Genomic DNA, 17,775 nt, shown 5'->3' with positions numbered 1-17,775 from the left:
CACTAAGTGCACTTGGGAACATATACACGACAAGACTAGACAATTTTGATAGGAGGTGTAAGATTGAAAGAATTGAATCAACTTAAACTAAGTCAACTGCCCTATATTAGTACAGGTTTTTTGAAAACAGGTGCAGATACCTCTACTAAATAGGAAAAATATTATTCAGTGTTTTCAAACAAAATGGACCATCTCCAAGTTGAATTCTAGGTACAATGATCTAATGATTGGTCTATATTCCTCAAAAATAGGACTAGGAGGTCGACGCGTTTCGAATCCCTTAAAGAGGTGGGATTCTCATCAGGACCGTGTGGGCTCAATCTGAAAAATAAATGAATGACAGTCTATCAGTCATACTATCCAGCAACTCTCAACTTAACACTCAGTCTCACACCCATAGATCATACCTGTGCTTCTCTGTTTGGAGGTCAGTCTCTCGAGGGTGTAAAAAAGTTGGCTGTAATTTGTAAAAAGGGGGGGGTCATAATGAGTGGTTGTGTTTCTGAAGAATTTTCGAAGCGTGTATTTATTTAAATCATGGTACTCACATTGCCGAGAATTGTTGTGTTGTTTTCAGTATATTGTCTCCGATTTTTTATGTCCAATCGCTTCTGTCATTTTTAGATCGAATCTGTATTAAAACAATGAAGGAGCGAGGGTTTTAATGTATATTCAAGCATTCGGTTTTGCACAGTTGATTAAGTAATGAAGTAGAGTCCGGGAATTGCATGTTCCGTTAAATATAAAGAAAACGAGGTTCGATGGTATTTTAAGCGAGCGTTTGCGGTGAATTTTCGCGGCTCTTAAGAGGACACGTAGAATGTGCCTGCTATGTGCCCGATTCCAGGGCCGTTAGTGCAGAAGTTGGAAAGTTTCCTCCGTTTGACTTGGTTTAGCTATCCCGATTATTTTTGTCTAATAATCGGGATAGCTAAACCAAGTCAAACGGAGGAAACTTTCCAACTTCTGCACTAACGGCCCTGGAATCGGGCACATAGCAGGCACATTCTACGTGTCCTCTTAAGAGCCGCGAAAATTCACCGCAAACGCTCGCTTAAAATACCATCGAACCTCGTTTTCTTTATATTTAACGGAACATGCAATTCCCGGACTCTACTTCATTACTTAATCAACTGTGCAAAACCGAATGCTTGAATATCCATTAAAAACCTCGCTCCTTCATTGTTTTAATACAGATTCGATCTAAAAATGACAGAAGCGATTGGACATAAAAAATCGGAGACAATATACTGAAAACAACACAACAATTCTCGGCAATGTGAGTACCATGATTTAAATAAATACACGCTTCGAAAATTCTTCAGAAACACAACCACTCATTATGACCCCCCCTTTTTACAAATTACAGCCAACTTTTTTACACCCTCGAGAGACTGACCACCAAACAGAGAAGCACAGGTATGATCTATGGGTGTGAGACTGAGTGTTAAGTTGAGAGTTGCTGGATAGTATGACTGATAGACTGTCATTCATTTATTTTTCAGATTGAGCCCACACGGTCCTGATGAGAATCCCACCTCTTTAAGGGATTCGAAACGCGTCGACCTCCTAGTCCTATTTTTGAGGAATATAGACCAATCATTAGATCATTGTACCTAGAATTCAACTTGGAGATGGTCTATTTTGTTTGAAAACACTGAATAATATTTTTCCTATTTAGTAGAGGTATCTGCACCTGTTTTCAAAAAACCTGTACTAATATAGGGCAGTTACACTTAGTTTAAGTTGATTCAATTCTTTCAATCTTACACCTCCTATCAAAATTGTCTAGTCTTGTCGTGTATATGTTCCCAAGTGCACTTAGTGTCGTCTATTCAATGTTATATGTCTTCACTAAATGTTTTGAGTATAAAATGTAATTATATTTTGTTGAATTATGTGACCCAGTTAGAGCTATTTTGTTTGTCACCATCATATATGTCCTTCAGTTCCTCCCCCCCAAAAAACAATCTCAGTTAAATCTGTTCAAACTGAAAATAAAAATAAATGAACAAAATAAAAAATAAATGAAATATTTTGGATAAAGTAGACTGAAAGAGTGGTCTTTTTGAATTGAGGATTACTTACTCAATTCTTGTTATTTTTCATCCAACGCGCAGTACTGGCACCTTGTTTGTTGACTACGTAGGTAGGGGGCCACTACTTACCAGTGATTAACATTCTGCTGATGTAGTTAGGGACCCACTCCTTACCAGTGAATAACATTCTGCTACTGTAGTTAGAGATCCACTTGTTGTCAGGGAATAACATTCTGCTGCTGTAATTCTGTCCAGTAATCGCCTGTGGGAACACTGTGCTGAATTAGCCTAGGGGCTGCATCCAGGCTTCATGGACAATCGGCTATGTTAGTTTGGAAATTCCTGGTATTTTGAGTCCATTTTTTTTGTAGCAGTTTGGGGCCAATTTTTACTACTGAGAAACTGCACTTCGCCTTGGAGAACCGTCTTCCACGGTAGACTGAGGGTAACACATTCTCTTGTAAACACTGACCCGGTATGAAGGAAGCTCTTGATGGTTATTGAGCTACGGCAGGATTGGGGGCTGCTCCTAAACTATGAGTACATTGTGTGTTGCTTTTATTTTGGGTGTGCTACTTACCTGTGAGGACGTCAATCTGCTGCAGTGGTTTATTGGTACTAGTTAGATCTAAGGACATCCTACTGCAACAGCTTAAACCCTTCCATTACCATGAAAGTTTCAGAGTTAAAGTAGTTTGCGCCACCCTTTACCTTTGTAGAGGAGTTTCTGCTACAATAAATTGTGAGGTCTTTGAGACAGCACAGAACAGTAAGCTGCAGTAGCATAAAACTGCTCTTTACCTTACAAGATACTGGACTATAGCAGTTTGTGGAATGCTCCTTTTCTATGCAAAGGAGGTCTGAATGGAATTATTTGGGGTGTTCATTACATATAAGCACATTGTGCTGTAGTGGTATAGAACTCGTCTTCAACTTGGAACATATTGAGTTGGGGAAGTTTGAAGAAATAGGGGGTTGTCCATTACCTTTCAGATTCACCATCAACGGCGTAAGGTTGTGGTCTGCTACTTACCTTTGAGAACATTATGTTGCTGTTTTTTGGGGCAACTCTTTACCTTTGTGCAGGACATTTACAAGGGGTAGTTTAGGGACATTCCTTTCATTTAAGCATATTAAGAGTAAAAGACTGTCCATTACCTTGAAAGCTATTGAGTTGTGATCAGTAATCAGCACTAGCTTACCTTTCCATAATACAACCAGTTATGGTAGTTTAGTACTGCTGCTTCACTTTAAGGATCTAGTTTTGCTGTGTTTCTGGACCAATCCTTACCTTTGCAGAGGGCATTCTACTGCGGTAGTTGGTAGGCGTTTCAGGGTTAAAGAATCCCTCGTGCGACACCAGGTACTCGTCTGTGTCTACAATGTCTTGTATCAGCTCGTCCTCCAGGAGTGTACGGTAGAACCTGCTGTCCGGACAGCTCAACCCCATCTTCTTGTCATCCTAGACAAAGCAGAGTTTAACAGCCTTGTGAGCTCTTACTGATTTCTAACCGCAGCACAAAATAGGTTTGAACCAGTCAAACAAGAATCTGAGTTGACAAGTGTGGATAATAATCCTCAGAGAATGCGTCAAAGAGTGATACACTGCCCGGAGCACACCTGCGGCTGATAAAACAGCGTTTCTGAGATGCCAACCTTTGGAGAAGAGAGAAGTCCCTCTGACTGGGAATTCCCTCAATTACACCCTTGCCAATGCTGGTTCAAGCCAATTTTCGTCTGGTCGTGTTTTGGCCTAATTCATTTAAGTTATAAACATTCATTGTACATTTATTTTTTATTCTGTGAAAGAGTAGCAACTAAGCATTATGGAGTGATGGCACTGATTGCAAATTGCTTCTCATGTACTCAAGGGTAAATGGCCTATCAGGACTGGAGTAAACGTCGCTGGTGCAAACAGCGGCTCAGGCCAGACTAGAAGTGACTCAAGTCTTCAGTATCATTTTCGCTTAAGGAGGCGAGAACCATACTCCTTCCACTAAAATGCTTCGCCCCTCGCCCCCTTTACTGTTTGGATAAGGAGAGGAGCTTGCAAAAAAAGATAGAAATCTGGAGATTATGTGTATGTTAAGTTGTTAATATTTTTTTTTTTAGTCCAAGTACACTCGGGGGCATATTTATGACAGGGATGCATCACGTTTGCACCACGCATGGCTTAAAAAATCTTGAGTCATGCAGTGCAAATCGCTGCGTTGCGTTTCTCTGCCCTGGGAAGGTGAATTCCCACACAACTCCTGTGGGTTTTGATGCACCCCCAGATTTACAAGAACTTGTTAACCTGGGGATGCGTCAGAATCGTACACCTTCCCAGGGGAAGTGTAACTAGGAGAAATATCCCTATTTCTTCTCATTTCTTCCACATTGAGCAGCACACATAGAAAGAGGAATATGCCTCCCAGGTACCCCTTCCTGCACAAATACAATCCTGCATGCAACACAGGCACCAGTGCCTGCATTGGTGCTAGGCAGACCAGTGTGTGCCTGCGCATGGGAAAGGACACAAATGAGCCATAAATACAGCGCATTCCTGCCCTTTCCCTGCCACGTAGTGCAGCGCAGCACAGCAAGGTAACTTGCTGCTCTGCTCTGCATGGCTGCCTCATAAATGAGGCACTGAGTTTCTTTGTGCAGTGTGAGAATATAACAGGCAAAAATTTCAAAGACTCTAAATCGAGAATTGAAAACAGATAAATGTATAAACACTGTGGGGATAATTTAGCCCTTGAAGGTCTTTTCTCTATCCATCGGAATGGCTGAGGACATTACGTCCACCATCCAGATGGATAGAAGACTTCCATATCTTGGCCCACCAGCACCTTTGAAGGCACTGAAAGATTGGTGTGGAGCTACTGTCTTATAGATGGTCGCGCACCAAACCTTTTTGGTTTTTAGGAACAAACTCAAAGTGGGAGTTTGTATTAGAAAAACAAAAAAACTAATGGCACACATATCCTAATAGTTTTCTTCCAGGGTGTTATGAGAGGGCCCTTATTGTTAGGTCGAGCCTGGGCAGTGCATGCGCTGCAAGGCATGCTGTATTCAGGTACAGCATAGAAGATCTGCCCATTTCCCGCCCATCTTTTCAATTGGCTCCTGTTACTGTCCTTCCGAAATCGTTGCTTTTGATTGATAAATAGGCTTAGTAGTCCCTCCATGGTACTGCCTTGTCTGCATTTGTAACCTTCCATAAGGACTGGACTTTTTACATGTGTTGTTATACAGTCTGCTTTATCTAGTCTGTGAGTACTATTTTCTTTAATGACCCCAACGACGTGCTTTTATATTTTTAAAAGTAATGGCTGCGGGTCCACTTTAACTATAGCGGCTGCGCTTATTTATGTATATAATTTGCAGTGTGGTCCGCTTTAAGTATAGCCGACACACTTATTTATTTAATTTGAAGTGCGATCCGCTTCAAGTATAGCAGGCGCGCTTTTTTATTTACTTAATTTTCCATTGCAGTTTGCTTTAACTTTAGCGGCTGCGCTACAGAACCTTTGTTTATAAATGTTGGATTTTTGTGTGAAAGCACCCCATACCACGCTTTCACTTTACTGTTGGCTGCCCGCCTTTCTTTAAACGATGCTCACTGTAACCTGAATACGGCGTGCTGCGTCTTAATAAAGGGGAGCGGCCACCATTAAAGAGGTCTCGCATTTGGAAGCTTTGAGCTATTGGAATGATAAATAACAATGCCTTTTATATGGGTGTTGGTTTTGAAAACACATAAATAAAAGGCAGTCTTTTACAATGCCAAAGCTTGAACTCTCGCAAGACCTATCATGTTTAAAATGCTTGTTATCTTTTAGTTTCACATAGCGGTGACGCATAGAAAAAAAGGGCATCCGACCGTCCGCTCTAAATAGAGTAGATTGGGAGAGTCCAATAATGAGCAGAATGTCATCTGCATACATGTAAATACGGGCTCTTGCTGGACAGTAATGATGCAAAGGGCCACATGTAAAGATGAAATAAGAAAAGGGAAAGGATAGACTCCTGTGGGACCCTCAAATTATTTTTAGGTCCGTAGAAGAACAAGGGGCGTGTCTAGAGCTTAACCTCATCCGTGCTGCCCCGATTTACCGCCGGTGCTGGGCACTAATGAAAACGGGCGTGGTCATGATGGAACGGTTCTGTCATGAGCACAGCTGGACCGATGCTCATGACGGAACCGTTCCGTCATGAGCATCGAAAAGGTTAAGTTCTACCAGACCTAAAGGATTAAACTCATTTAAGAGCTATACTCAAGAAGCAAATTTTGTAAAGCATGTTGCCGCTGATGGTGACACAGGGAACCTAATGTGAACTAAACTGAGACCTACTGCCCACAGAGATCATAGCATCTTCTACCAGGTCTTTAGCAGAGAAAAGGTGAAGTCCTAAGCAAGGCCTTCTATCTAGAAAAGATGTCAATCTCTCCTTGCGATTTCTAGCAAAAAATATGGCTGACGTTGCAGTCCTCCACTTCATGATCTGGATAAAGTGAATAAATATTCTTCTGATTGCTGATATGACGGGCCTAAAGAGGTCACATTTGCCTTTTTCAGTCAGGGAACAAATAAAACTTCAGTCAGTAGCAAAGGTTGATCTCATGACCTGATGCAGATCATCGAGCAGCCAGTCAGAGCTTTAAGAAAAGGCAGCACCTTGTAGCACAGCTCTGTTTAATGGTCAAAGATCCCAGATGGTTTTAAACTGCTGAATATGTTCCATTGAGTTGAACTGTTCTCTATATGTGTACTAAGAATTCACAGCTGAACAAGAGAAGATATTAAAAACTTAAATTAATAAAAAATAGACCACCCAGAACCACCAGACCTGGACTGGGATACCAGCTGACTTAGTAAATGCATTAATTGCAAGTGAGAAGCTGCTTCCGGATACTGGTCCTCCAACTGATTAAGGGCTCTGTATCATTGAGGGATTCACTGCCAACTCTAAATAAAATGTGTTTCAACTGGACTCATAAACCTTGCAGTTCCTGTGATCTCTGGGTATTGTAGGGGACCAGAAATATGTTTCAGGGACTTCCAAAAACCTGTACGTCTTTGGGTATACACAGTTGCTTTATGGATCATACAAGCCAAATAAAACAATACACATAAAGGAGTTATTTATAAGCCCTTGCGTCACTTTTACGCGCCGGTGTGTCACTTTTTGTGACGCACCTGTGGCGTAAAAAATGTGCCTTGTTGCACCATATTTACAAAGTGACGCATCTAGGTAGATGCATCACTTTGTAAACCCCTGCGCCACATTATACCTGTGCCAGGTATAATGTATGCAGGGGGTGCGTTCCAACGCAGGAAAGGGTCATAGAAGTGAAATCTATAAGATTTCACTGCACCACTTCTAGGACGCAAATGCGTCAATATCTTACACCTGCCTCATGACAGGCGTAAGACTGACACAGGCTCATTTAAAATGGGACTTGCCCATGTGTAATGTCCCATTGCTCGAGTTGATTCACTTTTGTGTCACATTCCAGCAACACATAATTTTTGCGCCTACAGATACGTCAGAAATACTGACGTATCTGTAACTCCTTGCGACATGATGCATCATACTGTAAATATGACGCATCATTGGTGTCGCAAGGAGGGCGCAATTAAAAGTGACGCATCACTGTTTTCTCGCAGTGATGCGTCACTTTTCATAAATGAGGCCCTAATTGTCCAATGTGAAGCAAAGGAAGCTGAGAAAAGACATGAAAATCACGGAAAAGACACTAGACAGTATTAGCAATTAGAATGCAAAGGTGTAACTACAGACCATGTATGATCAGTGTAGTGGGATGTGGGAATAGGGCAGCCTGGATGGGCCTTTCTAAGCAACAAGTTCTAAATTTTTTAGATAAAGGGCATAGAGTCCACTAGTCTCAAGAACATAAGCTCTATATTATCTGTGGTAGGAGTCACAACCCCTCCCACAAACCTGCCAGTGCACTCCCACACAGGCCGGGCCCTACTCACACTTGCCTGCACACCTTTGACACGCTCTTCAATCTGAAGAATTCTTTATCTTCAAGTACTCGCTCAAATGTCAGCACCCTCTGTCACACAGACCACCTAGCAACATCGACCTTCATCCACTCTCCCTCAGCCCACAGGGATTCTCGGTATACTCTTTCTTACCTGGATGACAATGAAGCGTGATGGGTCCCGTGCCATGCGGGAAAATTCAGTCACCAGCTCTCGAAACTTAGGACGACATTCGGAATCTATCATCCAACCTTGAGGAGAAGAACAGCACAAGCGACCATGGTTAAAACTGTACAGGTTCTGTCCAGGAGTATAAAGCTCTGTTTCCCAATGTTGAGAGCATGTATTTTACTAAGGGTGGGATTACAAGATCTGCAATGTATCCCCTTTAAATAGGGTTGGGTAACTTCTGGGAGAGCAGTATCAACAAGTGTAGGAAGTTGGCTCTTTACATGATATATCAAAATGAGATATATTGTGCAAAGAATCCAGGGGTTCCCTTATGAGTGGACAGGGGTTTGCTATAGCAATCCCAATGTGCTCCTCTAGGGATTAATGTGGAACTGGAGCCCTAGGCTTATCTGAGAGGAGTGAAAGACATCTGAAAATACACACAACAGTATATAAATGATACACACGACTCAAGAAGGAGATCCACAACAATTTATAAAAATAGCAAGTCTCTTTATATATGTTTAGGCACCAGAAACAATTAGTTCAGGTAAGTATATTTAAAAATAGAAATTATTTTCAGTTAAAAAAGTTGACACAGCAATTTTTAGAAGCTGCAATGTTATCCTATGGGAGGAAAAGTCAATGTGGCACTAAACGGTATTCCCCTTGATAAAGTAAGAACAATAAAGTAAGGACATTTGACTATCTGGGCATACCATTGTCCGAACAATTTGGGTGGGGGCCACAGATTACCATAGCATGGCTTAGGCTCACCCAGACATCAGGGGGGATAATGAAAATGCTCAGATCATCAACCTTCAAGCAAGCTGCCCCTGTGGTGGAGATATATAAGGCTCAAGCTAGAGGGGCTACTATGATGGGGCAGAGCTCTGAGGGCACAGTTCCACCATAGAACTTATGAAGATAGAAAATAACTTCATGAGACAGCTCATTGGTTTACCACGTAGCACCCTACTGGTGTCCCTCCACGTGGACTTGAGCATGAGGCCAATTGATCAAGAAATCGCCCTCCGGCCCCTGACATTTTGGAGGAGGCTATGGGTAACTCCCGAGTTGAGTGCGTTTAAAGAAGAGCTGAGAGAGCTCCTCCCCAGACTTAAGCACAGCAAAACTTTAGGGTTGGCCCACATTAGAAGCCTTGCCTTCAGGATCGGGCTACCGGACCTTTGATTAGCTCCTGAGTCATTCTGCCCCACGATATCCAGGGCAGATCTTGTGAAATGCTATAGGCAATCTAATCTGCTGCTTTTACAGGAGAGCTCTAAAGAGGGCAGGTTGACCAGGGTGTTTTTACAAGTAAAGGAGATGTACATAAAGGAATCCTTTCTGGATGTAATCCAGCCACCTGTGGCGAGGAAGTTGTACGCGCAATTTAGATGGGGGAACTTACCTCTGGCAGAGTATACCAGTTTATGTGTTCCGGAGAATTCGAGTGCGTGTCCTAGCTGCAAATCAATGGTTGAATCAGAGTTGCACGTTCTATTTTTTTGCCCGGCATACACGCTACCCCGCAAACGCTGGGTAATCCAATTATGTAAAAATGTAGGGTTTACCCGCTGTGCCGAGGCACTTAGAGTTTTAAAATACGATACTGAACCTCCAATTGTATTTGCAGTATTACGGTTTTTAAATGCTATGTTGCATATTAGAAGAAGTCTTTTAAAACTTGCGTAGGGCAGGATTAACTTGTGATACCCTGTCTGCTGTTTTTTTATTTATTTATTTTTTATTATTGCATAGTGCACTTTAATGTTTGTTCGGGTCATCTTCTCTCTTTAGAGATCTGTATTGTGCACCATGTCATCTTTCTTAATCATGTATATACTATGATAATGTTTTATTGTATAAATTGTGTACATATCCAGGAAATGTTTATTATGCACTTTTATGGCCTAATCGGCCGAAATGAAGTTTTTACAACAACAATGTGGCATTCAGGTACAGTGCAGCGACTTATGGGATCAATCCTCAGAAGTGAAGGTGAGTTGTGGGCAAGGTCAAAGGCAGCACCAGTACAACACCACTAGCAGCACTAGGGCTTCCGGGTTGCAGGGGTTCAAAACAGCATTGCCTAATCAGGTTGGGCACGCCTACCTGACTAGCTAATTTTCCCGCCTGTGGAGGGCTACTGTGAGGGGAGCCAGATTCGCATTTCAAAAGTGCCAACTTCTTTGAAGCTTGCCGGCCAAGGAAGGCTAATCAGCAGGCCATCCTGTGGACAGGGGCGTGACACCCCCTTCCCAGCCAGGCTTTGTTCCTGACCTCCTGAGAGCAAAAGGCTCTCAACCTAGGAGGTTAGAAACTGGTGGCAGGCAGGCAGAAGCTAGTCAGTCAACACACCAGAGGCAGATAGGTTTTCAGGGGGCACCTCAAAGGTGCCCTCAGTGTGCATGTATTAATAAATCCAACACTGGAATCAGCATGGCTTTATAAATACGAGATGTTTGATACCAAAAATACCTATCTTCAGTGAAGCCATCAGGTAGCTGGGGAACTCGTTTATACCAGTCTCCAGCATATGTTCTAAAATAGCTTCCCTGTTCACTTGTACTGGCAGTAATAAACTGACCAGTACATGGGCTTATCTACGCATGCAGGTATGCCCTCACATGTAGTATTAGGCACCCTGCCTAAGGGCTGTAAGGCCTGCTGTAGTGCGGACTTACAAATGCTATATGCAGTGATAGGGGACATGGCACACATGGATGTATGACATGGTGTGTTTTCATTTTTGTCTGCACCAAAACACACAACCTGCAGTGCCAATCTTGCTTGGGTTTGGGGAGGGGTCCCTTAGGGTGGCACAATTGATGCTGCAGCCTTGGGGGACCCTATTTAGTACACCAGGCCCAAGGCACTAGGGGTTCCACTAACTAGGGACTTACAGAGGGGGCTAAAGGTATTGCCAATTGGGGGAAACAAATGTAAAGTTTGGGGAAAGAGATATGGCGCTGGGGAGCTGGAATTGTGATTGGCCCGCTTGATCTGGGCCTGTGGCATACATCGGCCCTTTGTAACCCGCTAGGACGGCCATTGATTCTGCGGAAAGGGGCACATGCCCGAAACCTGACTGCCTGAGCCGCGCTCTCAGAGACCGTGGTGCGAGTAATTCCTGGCGGCCTGAGGATGGTGAGGCTCCACCTCGGAGGCTTGTCTACTCTGACGGGTGGTGCAAGGGCTGGCGACGCGGCCTGTGCGGCCCACGTGTGACCTCGGACTCTGACAAGGACTGGTGAGCAATGAGTCGGGAGGTTGCAGTCTGAAGTGGCCTGGCACACAGCACATGGGAAGGTGAGAGCAGCTCTGCGGCCTTGGGGAGTCTCAGTGGTACAAGACAGGGCCCTGTGGTGAGAGAGGTGGAGCCCCCTGAGGGTGGCCCCAGCAGGCTGCGAGGGGAATCACCTGAGAGGAACAGGATAGCCACGATAGCAGGCTGCTGCACACTGCACTGCGGACCTGTTTGTGCCCTGCACTGCTTGGGAATTGCTGCTGGATACAGCTAGGGGGAGTCCCTCGGCCTGAGTGGGGACTGCCGAGGACCTGCTTATGGTGCTCCGCATACTCCTGGGAATGAAGCCTGAGGCGGCGGGTGTGGCAATGCCCCCGGATCACACTAAGAGCATGGTCGCTGGCCCCTAGGTGCTGCTCCACGGCTGGGCTCGCTCCCTACCTCCCAGCCGAGTAAGCAGTCCATTAGTGTGCATCGCTTCGGTAGGGCAGGCCCGCTGATCTCACCTGCCACTGTGCAGCACTGGTTAATACTCAAAAGCAGAGCACAACAGGAAATTGTTTGTAATAACAGGAAATGGGCGCTTAACAGACAAGTTAAGACAGTCTCGTGGAGGAGGCGGGGCTTTGGGTATGGTTGGTGGGGGAGAAACAGACAAGAGGGCGAGATTAATCAGGGACGGGTGGTTGGGGCATTGAGATAATACCGGGCGCCCGTGATAACCTCTTCGACGCTGATGAGGAACCGTCCGTCATCAGCCGCGGTGGCGCTGTGCTGATGACGGAGCGGTTCCGTCATGGCCCGCCCGACGCGCCTGCGCTGGGCATTCTATTGAGCGGGCGGGGCCATGACGGAACCGCTCCGTCATCAGCACAGCTCACCCGAGGCTGGTGACTGAGCGGTTCCATCACCAGCGTGTGAGCGCCACGCCCCCCCCACCCCTTTAGCGCTGCGGCGAAATTGCCGCAGCAGCGAAGGTGTTAAAGTGAATGCGGGCGCCCGTGTTATTATAAGCAGGAGCCCATGTGCTGCCTGCAGTGAGAGAAACTCAATAAAGAAAGAAGTGCTTACAGTCTAAATAACAGGTATCGTGTAACAATGTGAGTAAAAGGGCCAGTCGCCAAGGGAGTCTACAAATGAAGACAAGTGGGACAGGAAGCCCCCCACGCACCGCCGCACCCAACAGATGCCCCACCGCTGCTGGAGCAAAGTCTCCAAAGACCAGCTAACCACAACCCTCGCACAGACCCAACCCACAGACCCCGACACCGCCGCACGCAACCTCAGACAATGGATTGACGACTGCACCAACACCCTCACCCCGTTCACCGAAGAACTCCAGGCCTCCAAATGAGCATGCCAGAAACTGGAGAAGAAATGGCTGCGCAAACTAACACTGGACAGCTACACGACCCACAAGACCGCCACCCGCAGACTCTACCACCTCATCAGATCAGCCAAACGATCTTCATTCAAAGACCGCCTAGACACCAACGCAGAAGACAGCAAAGAGCTCTTCAACATCGTGAAGGAACTCTCCAACCCCAGCTCCAACACCAACGACATCCCACCCTCACAAGACCTGTGCGACTCACTGGCCACCTTTTTCCACTGCAAGATCGCCGACATCCACGACAGCTTCAACGTTACGACCACCCCAACAACATCCGATTCCATCCCCCACGCATCCAGCATCCCACCAACCGCCTGCTCTCCTGGACCAACATCAGCGACGACGACACCCACATGATAATGAACTCCATCCACTCAGGGTCACCATCAGACCCATGCCCACACCACATCTTCAACAGAGCCGACACAGCCATCGCATCCCAACTCCGGAAAGTGATCAACATCTCCTTTGAGACAGCAACCTTCCCGGAAAGCTGGAAGCATGCCGAGATCAACGCCCTGCTCAAGAATCCCAAGGATCTTATAAACCTCCGGCCCATCTCTCTGCTCCCGTTACCGGCGAAGGTCATCAAGAAAATTGTCAACAAACAACTGACCCACTACCTCGAGGAGAACAACATCCTGGACCCGTCCCAATCCGGGTTCCGAAGCAACCACAGCACCGAGACAGCTCTCATCGCCACCACCGATGACATCAGGACCCTGCTAAACAACTGTGAAACAGCAGCCCTCATCCCCCCAGACATATCAGCCACCTTCGACACGGTCTGCCACCGCACACTACAAATACGCCTCCACGAAGCCGGGATTCAAGAGAAGGCCCTGGAATGGATCACTTCCTTCCTCTCCGGCAGAACACAGAGCGTCCGCCTCCCCCCCCCTTTTGCTCCGAAGCCACCGAGATCATCTGCAGCGTACCCCAGGGTTCATCCCTCAGCCCGACGCTGTTCAACATCTACATGGCTCCTCTCGCCCACGTCGCCCGACAACACGACCTCAACATCATCTCCTATGCTGACGACACCCAGCTGAATCTCTCCCTCACCAAAGACCCTCAGACTGCCAAGACCAACCTCCTTGAAGAAATGAAGGCCGTTGCAGAATGGATGAGGAACAGCTGACTGAAGCTGAACTCGGACTAGACGGAGGTCCTCATCCTCGGATCCAACCCCTCAGCCTGGGATGACACCTGGTGGCCGACCACACTGGGAACAGCACCAACACCCACCGACCACGCACGCAACCTAGGGATCACCCTCGACTCAACCCTCTCCATGACTAAGCAAGTCAACGCCGTCTCCTCCTCCTGCTTCAACACCCTCAGCATGCTCCGCAGGATCTACAAGTAGATCCCCACTGAACCGAGAAAAACAGTCACCCAGGTCCTCGTCAGTAGCAGGTTGGACTACGGAAATGCACTCTATGCAGGAATTCCGGCCAAACTCCTGAGGCGGCTTCAACGCATCCAGAACACCTCAGCACGTCTGATTCTCAACACCCCCCGCCGCAGCCACATCACTCCCCACCTGAGACACCTGCACTGGCTCCCCGTCAGCAAGAGGATCACCTTCAAACTCCTTACTCACGCACACCGGACCAGCATACCTCAACAGGCAACTCACCTTCTACACCCCCACCTGCCAGCTCCGCTCCGCCAGCCTCGCCCTCGCCGCGGTCCCCCGCATCCAACGAGCGACCGCCGATGGCAGATCCTTCTCTTTCCTCGCCGCCAAAACCTGGAACACCCTCCCCACCCACCTGTGGCAGACTCAAGACCTACTCACATCCAGGAGACTCCTCAAGACCTGGCTCTTCGAGGAGTAAAAGCACCTCCCCCTCCCCCAGCGCCTTGAGACCCTCACGGGTTTTGCGCTTTATAAATACTGTGACTGATTGATTGATTGATTGACTAAGGAGGTACTAACAGGCCTATTTACGAATCAGAAGCCAAAATTTAGGGAGGACAATGACACAAGCCAATGACAAATATGGGCGGGGCTTAATTTACCAACTCCACTACAAGTCTCGCAGAGCGGCACATGCGCGTTGGCTCTAGGCTCGACCAAAAAGGGAGTACTTTCTAAAACATGGATTACAGTAGGAATACTGAGGCAGCGCTGAAAAAAATATGACAGACAGCCTAATAGTAAAAACAGGTTCAAATCCTCTGCAGTGCCTAATTTCCGCCTAGTATTTCACCTAACTAACCTAAAGGCTATTCTGGCAGTTTTATCAGCCCCACCAGAATTAGACAAGACCTGAGTAAGGCCCTAGTCTTGATTTTTCTTGCAGTCTAATAGTAGCATTTTTGCTTTTTCCATTATAAATGCAGTGTCATTAGAATTAGAATGCAAAGCTAAAACAAATACTGATCTGCTATTTATGCTGCACAATGGACACCTGAGCTCTTTGCATTAGGGTGAAAATATGCCTGCCGTGATATAGCTTGGAACACGTGACAAGGAGGTATAGGTTGATGCCAGCTCTTCCATCTATCTAAAAAGGTGCTGCCAGGTGCAATGAGAATATGTGTTTTGCCCTCTAACCCAAGGGGCCCAAGATCACATCATCAACAGTACACATGAGACGGGCATTCTTGTGAGTTATACACATTTGGCTTTCCCTGCTATCTAAGACCGCTTCTTATTAGAGCTCCCTCCCGCTTCCTCCACCGGAGGGCTTTCTTTGCACTGGTGCACAGGACTTACATTTCACCATGATCATGTAGACGTCGATGGTGCAGATGGGAGGTTGCGGCAATCTTTCCCCCTTCTCCAGTAGGTCTGGGATTTCCCGGGCCGGGATGCCATCGTAAGGCTTCGCCCCAAAGGTCATTAATTCCCAAACTGTTACACCTGGGAGAGGGGTGTAGGGGTAAGAGATAAATGTGGTCAGGGTTTAGCGGGTGAGACCACAATGTCAGCAAGTAGAGGTGAGAGAAGAGTGAGCCATGGGTAAGAAAGAAGAGAGGGGGCAGAAGGAGGGGTAGCAACAAAACAAATGGTGGATGGGGAGAAATAATAGTAGAGGGTAGGAAAACAACAAGGAAGTAGAAGAGGTCAGACAGAGAGGGGAAAATAAAGTTAAAAGTGAGTAAAGAGTAAGAAAAAGTGAGCCAAGAAAGAAAGAAGAGCAAATGTTGAGAACATAAAGAACCCAACAATTATTTGGAAAGAACAATAATCCCTCCCTCACCGTCACTTATCGCAGGGCAGACACCCACTTACCATAGCTCCAGACATCACTTTGATGAGTGAACCTTCTGCGGAGAATGGACTCCAGGGCCATCCACTTAATCGGAACCTGGAACACCGGAAAAAAGTTTCTGAGAGATAATGTAAATGTAAATGTGGCGTATTTGTATAGCGCGAACAGTGACCCGGAGGCATCCCGGCGCTTGTACTCCTACCACAAGGGAACCCCTCCTGGCTTTTCCTTGTGGGGTGTCCACTCCTGGGCATCCCATGGTGAAACCAAGCATCCCTTGTGTATCAGGGGGCCTTTGTGGAGACTAAGCAAGCTATTGCCCAGAGTTGCAGCGTGGGACCCATGCTTAGAATCGGCACTGAGGCGAGAATATCCAGTCAGAGGAATTTAAGCCCGAAACCCGCCGAGGCGGGAATCAAACCCTGGTCCCTGGCCAGCGTTCTGCATCAAGGTCTGCCACCCTAAGCATTGAGCCACACTTCTCCACATAGTGGCTAAGGCTTTGAACCCAGAAGGAAGCAGCTCATTCTGTACTTTTTGAAAGTTTGTACTAAAATGATTATTTTGATAATGAAAATAAAATCTCTGTTTTCAGCAGAATTCCTTTTCACAACAAGATGTTTTTGAGAGAAAACAACAGTTGTATGTGACCGGACACAGAACGCTGCTATCCCCAGCAACAGATTCCTGGACCACTGAATGGGCGACTGTTATACAATCTTCAAGCCCACATTTTGCAAAGAAGCATAACAAGCTAAGCACTTGCCATACATTTCTTACCACGCCTGCTCATAGGATACTGATTGAAAGCATGTAGGAAGCTTGCAGGCACAGCAAGAAGCAGCAGTTGGGGAAATGGTCCATGCAGCATAAATCACTAAATCAGTCACTTGATCAAGTGAAATTCTTTGTAATAAATATTCTACGGCTCATCAAACCATCTGTTTTATTTGAATTGTACCATGCTGAGCAGCATAGCACAATATGTGTGCCTGTGCTGCAGATAACAGTTTGTGATGTGTTGAACTGTACACATAGCATCTGCTGAACATCTGTGATGTGATGCACTTAGCTGTGCAGTTTTTGCTGTGTTGCACTGTGCTGAAAGTTTGAGCTGTGCTGCTCTGTGTTACACACACTTGAGTGGGTGCACACACACACACACACAAGAATACTTTTAGTTCACCGTGGTGACCTTGTACTACAATGTTTTACTACCAAAAGGAAGCAGACAGATTGCCATATATTTTTAAAGACTATCAATTCAGATTTAATGGAAGAAGTGTATAGAACATTAATGGACTGAGCATGCACTCTTAAGTACACCAAATGTCTTAGACAGCTATGTTCTACTACCAGCAGGGCCCTATCATGCTGGATCAATATATCTTTGATTTACCTCTTGGGTATTGCATCAACATACTTCTGGGAGTAAATCACAAACTCTTTGGAAATAGAATGACAGATAGGAATAGGACACTTTATTCAGCACACACTTACAACGCGTGCCATTGCTCCACGTTTTTTACTCTGCAAAAACTTTTACAAAACAGGGCTTTACAACGCAATCCATTACAACACATTGTCCATTACAATGCAATTTACTATTCAAACTCAACCGGGGCATTGTAATGGGGAATGCGTTGTAATGGTTTGCGTTGTAAAGCCCTGCGATGTAAAAGTTTTTACGGAG

The 17,775-nt window shown here is 45.9% G+C and overlaps 1 protein-coding gene across 1 annotated transcript in view; it reads right to left on the bottom strand.

Moving 5' to 3' along the window:
• Nucleotides 1-17,775, bottom strand: part of ERBB2 (erb-b2 receptor tyrosine kinase 2) — a 377,312-nt gene that overhangs the window by 12,477 nt on the left and 347,060 nt on the right. The window contains exons 22-25 of the mRNA XM_086924358.1: nt 16,103-16,178; nt 15,584-15,730; nt 8,192-8,289; nt 3,331-3,501 (exon numbers count right to left, since the gene is read on the bottom strand). Of these exons, the coding sequence (XP_086780484.1) occupies nt 3,331-3,501; nt 8,192-8,289; nt 15,584-15,730; nt 16,103-16,178 (492 nt within the window). The remainder of the gene's footprint in view (nt 1-3,330; nt 3,502-8,191; nt 8,290-15,583; nt 15,731-16,102; nt 16,179-17,775) is intronic.

Source organism: Lissotriton vulgaris, chromosome 5 (assembly GCF_964263255.1).
Source record: "Lissotriton vulgaris chromosome 5, aLisVul1.2, whole genome shotgun sequence".
In the NCBI taxonomy this organism is placed as follows: Eukaryota; Metazoa; Chordata; class Amphibia; order Caudata; family Salamandridae; genus Lissotriton; species Lissotriton vulgaris.
Note: the sequence above shows the minus strand (reverse complement) of the source record. Positions and strands in the feature narration are given on the sequence as shown.